General features: G+C 43.5%; 1 protein-coding gene across 4 annotated transcripts in view; it reads left to right on the forward strand.

Annotated features, from left to right (window-relative positions):
- LOC119308058 (ubiquitin carboxyl-terminal hydrolase 12-like) overlaps positions 1-3743 on the forward strand; it is a 28147-nt gene extending 24404 nt beyond the window's left edge. For all 4 annotated transcript variants that reach the window (XM_037584181.1, XM_037584179.1, XM_037584178.1 and 1 more), the window contains 3 exons: positions 2097-2171; positions 2241-2327; positions 3142-3743. In XM_037584181.1, coding sequence (XP_037440078.1) covers positions 2097-2171; positions 2241-2327; positions 3142-3183 — 204 coding nt within the window. In that variant the 3' untranslated portion in view covers positions 3184-3743. The remainder of the gene's footprint in view (positions 1-2096; positions 2172-2240; positions 2328-3141) is intronic.
- The last annotated feature ends 1111 nt before the right edge of the window (positions 3744-4854 follow it).

Raw genomic sequence — 4854 nt, forward strand, 5'->3', positions numbered from 1 at the left:
GCCGGGCTGGACAGCGAGGTGGCCGAGAAAATGGCGGCGGCTATGGCGGGGGTAGGGGGCGGGGGCGGCTGGAGGGGGGAGGTGAATAGAAAAAGGGCCGTCTGTATCGCCGACTGTCGGGCCAGGGGAGGACAAGGGCACGCGTCCCGCCCGTCCGCTCGTGTCCGTTTTGATGCAAACGCGGCCCAAATTTGGGCGGGGAATGGGTCGAAAGCGGACGAAAAACGGACGTTTGTCCGTTTGCTCCCGTGCGTTGGGCCGCGTTTTGTGTCCGTTTACCCCCAGACGGTCGCGGCCGGACCATTTGCGGTTGTGCGTTGGAGTTGGCCTTAGTCATACTTATCTCTAATTCTTGGCTTGAGCACTTGGAGAGGGACATTTGAACATATAGACTAGGAACGGGGGAAGGAGAATAAAATACTTAGAAATACAACCGCCTAATTTGCACAGATATGGATACTCCCTATCAATATAGGGCCAATTCAGATATGGATACATCGTATCAATATAGGGCTAATTTAGATATGGGAATACGGTATTTCTAAATACCAATATGGGGATACGTTTGACTATTTAAAAAATAATGGTAAATGTGGGACTCCAGCCCACCACCTGCTAGAGCTGCCTGGTGCCTGCTCCGGTGCACCGCCGCCAGGAGGTAGTTGCCGCTAACAGAGAGGGAGAGGGAGAAGGAGAGCTGAGCTGGCTTGCTCTCAGCGAGCTGCTGCAGGTTCCCTGAGCCAACTGCTGTGTCGCCGCCGGTTGCTGCATCTGGTGACGCTGCATGGCCACACAGTCTAGGTTGGGACCTGGGAGAAAGATTCGATCGGGGGGCATCGGGTCGGGATGGCTAGGGTTGGGACCTGGGAGAAAGATTCGATCGGGGGGCATCGGGTCGGGATGGCTAGCTTATGCTGCCCTGAATGGGCTGATGATGGGTTGGAGGTATCCACAATGTATCGTGCAAGTATCCTGCACGTATTGAGAATTAAAAATTGTTTTAATGCTATATCAGGGGATATTCAGCCGAACTTATCCAACATGTATAGGGGACGTATCGGTTTCAGATATGTACCGATACGGGTGCGATGCTCAAGTCACGTATCAGTGTTTTTGAGATAACCACTGGATGATCAGCTTTTGAACAAAAAAATTACGAACTTGGTCCATGGGTTAAGTTTCTAAGCCGGACCTGGTCATTCCTTTTTTTCTGAACCGGGCATAACCCCTTTCCATTTAAGCATAAGGGACATACAACCATCCGTCCTCCGACCAAGTTTAAAGGAAACAAAGAAAGGGGAAAGTGAACCATCGCCGGGAAACCCACTGCAGGTGCCCGTCACCGAAACACATGATATGGGGTGAAAACCCGATGACACCTAACAAGAAACTATCCAAAAGGCAGGGAAAGTTCAAATGAGTCTGATGATGGGCTGATGATGGGTTGGAGGTATCCACAATGTATCGTGCAAGTATCCTGCACGTATTGAGAATTAAAAATTGTTTTAATGCTATATCAGAGGATACTCAGCCGATACTTATCCAACATGTATAGGGGACGTATTGGTTTCAGATATGTACCGATACGGGTGCGATGCTCCAGTCACGTATCAGTGTTTTTGAGATAACCACTGGATGATCAGCTTTTGAACAAAAAAATTACGAACTTGGTCCATGGGTTAAGTTTCTAAGCCGGACCCGGTCATTCATTTTTTTTGAACCGGGCATAACCCCTTTCCATTATAAGCATAAGGGACATACAACCATCCGTCCTCTGACCAAGTTTAAAGGAAACAAAGAAAGGAGAAAGTGAGTTCAATGCATCCCCGGGAAACCCACTGCCCGTCATCGGAACACTTGATATGGGGTGAAAACCCGATGACACCTAACAAGAAACTATCCAAAAGGCAGGGAAAGTTCAAATGAGTCTAGGAGAAGCTCACAAGCGAGCATAGGCAACCAAGGACCCGGTCATTCCTGCCAGGGTTATGCATCCCCGCATCTTCCTCCCATCGTGATTGTGCATGGTTCTAGTGAATATAATATTTTCCTCTGCCAACATGCATTTCTGACCCCTATGATTCTTATTTGATCAGTGGAAGGTTGCATTCATATCCATGAATCGTCCAGAATACCTCCAGGATATTGATGCTGTGTCTGCACGCTTTCAGGCAAGTAGTTATTTTTAGTATGTAGTCTAATTATGTTCACATGATGAGGTTTTTCTTCTGATCTTACAGAGGAGAGATGTCTATGGAGCTTGGGAACAATACCTTGGCTTGGAGCATACTGACACAACACCCAAAAGGTCTTACACAGCTAATCAGGTAGGCAGTGCTGGCTTATTATGCAATACTTAAGAAAAAGGAGTTTTGATGTGTTCTTGAATTTTGTCGGTGAAACATGCATATTTAAACAAAACCGGATTTAGTAAAGATCTAGGCTTATATGCAGTAAATGGTGTTTTTCAGTCTATTCCATTTTGCTATTTTTTCTGAAGCATTATCAAGGTTATGTTATGTAAAAAAAAACCCAGTCAAGGTTACAATTTTAATTAGTTTGAAAGCACCTCTTTCTGGTCTAGTATATTCCTTTACCAGTTCGGGCTGGTGGTTGCCACAGTACAGGTCTTGGGTAGGGAGTCACATATAAATGGCCAGTTCCCATCCATTGTGATATTTTAAACATGTACCTTCAGACCTTAGAAAGTTTTTATAGTCTTGACTTCTTACTCCAGCAAACATCTGGCTCTCACCAATAGTTATCCTCAAGGGAAAATAGTTTTCTTGAAGCTGCCTTTATTATTTACTTTTGCAAGAGACCTTAATTGATGGTAAAGTTTCTGATAGCATAAGACTAACCTAGTGCACGCATATTACATGAGCTGAAGCACACACTTCAAATTTATTTGTAGAAATAACTTCCGTATTTTAAAAAAGAAATTATGTAACGTCCATATTCAAGGGAGCATGCGGACAAATGCTTTAGCTGGGGGTGATTTTGTCCATGCGTAGAGTTTACACGACTAATTTGTGTGTTATTAGAAGCTAAGGTGACCTACTATGTTATAAATTCACATGAACTATTGTGCCGACTTGCCCGGTCCTTTAACTGTCCTTTGCTTGGTGGTTTGGACTGCAGAATCGACACACATATGAGAAGCCTGTGAAGATTTACAATTGAGAAACCTTCCATCTGGGCTGCAAGCCCCGGACAAAGGCCTCATCCGAGAAAGTATGCTAAAGAGGCCAAGTGACCTCAACAGAAGGGAAATGCTGTCAAATATATGGTCATTTGTGTGCCAAGGCCTATATTACTACTTGTTGCAGTCGGTGCTGTGGTTGGCAGAAGATATATTCTTTGAGGCTTTCCCTCTTGCCTGCTCCCTGACAACGAAGCAAGCATGCTGATTTCGTTATCCTGAGTGTGATAGACCCCACTAGGATAGATGTGGCTTCTTTTGTGTAGAGCAGAGCTGGTACATAAGAAAATGATTTTGGTAGGGGCATGTATACATGGTTATAGCTGAGACTGATTGCTTTATTTGCTGCTCCGGCATTGGAACAACGGGATAGATTGTGTAATGGGTTTGTGGCTGGTTCCAGTTTTTGGTGTCCATTGTGAATGTAGGCAGTAACTTCAGCAGAAAGTAGTCTCATGAGTTTCAGCACAGCCTGTGTTCTTGGCATTGATTTGATTCAACCTAGGAGGTACTAATGATAGTTCGACGCATTATTTTTCTCCCGCCTTGTAGAATGAGAACCAAGTTATTATTTTGACCCAATAGCTTTATTTTAAATCCTTTTTGAACTTAAAAGGTGTCTGTTGAACTTAAAAGGTGTCTGTTCAATAGTAGGTGAATTTTGACAAACTAAGGTATAATTTCAGTCTTGTGGAGATAATTTGAATATGAGAAATGCTGAAAATACATTTTTTTTGAAACTGTCACCGCGGAAAATGGTCTGCTGAGTTGGGGCATCAGAGATGACCAATGTAGTAGGGCTAGAGTCTGCTAGAGTTGTGGCCGTGTTTTCTGGGTCTCGTGATATTGCAATTACACCCAATGGGCTATTTGATTTATTAGGTGTCACTATCTTTTTTAAATACTTTGTTTGTGCTCCTTCGCGATCAGCAATCGCCCTCTTTCTTCCAAACGTCTGATATACAAGAACAACATTTGAATGGATAAATATGGTATGATGACAGATGGAATATGTACTGAAATGGATAGGCAGATGGAATATGTACTGAAATGGATAGGCAGGGCATATTCACATACACAAAGTGTAAACTAAGCTAATGGCAGTGCAACAAAGTAGAAGCAATGCAAAGTATCAGTTGCAAGATATGTGCGACCAATATAACCTTGGAAAGTTAGAGCAAGCACCTTGATGGGTGAATAAGAGAGCAAACACCTTGATGGGTGAATAAGATAGGGCATCTGCCTTTGACTCCTCCACTAGGGAGCTACATTGACTTAGGTCTTCCTCTAGCTCAGAATCACTCTTAGGATCATATTCTAAGCATGAATCTGTAGATGGAGAGCGTTTGCATTGCATTGCATCCAGACTTGATTTCAATCCCTTAATGCCAAGTTTAACAGTCATGGCATTGTTCTGCTTTATTTTTTCATCCGCGCAAACTCATAATCATTATGATGTTGTTCAGTATCTAAGATTCATGAAAACATAAAAAGTAGTCAGGTTATCTATGGAATACATTGCGGATTCAACTCGAAGATTGTCTCCCTATAAACCCCCTTCATATGCAAAGTTCACCCCTCCCTAACTGTGCTGACCAGACTACACACAAAAATACAAACCTCTTATGTCTCTATAATAGACAGACACACAT

The sequence above is a fragment of the Triticum dicoccoides genome, chromosome 5B (genome assembly GCF_002162155.2).
Source record: "Triticum dicoccoides isolate Atlit2015 ecotype Zavitan chromosome 5B, WEW_v2.0, whole genome shotgun sequence".
NCBI classification, from domain to species: Eukaryota; Viridiplantae; Streptophyta; class Magnoliopsida; order Poales; family Poaceae; genus Triticum; species Triticum dicoccoides.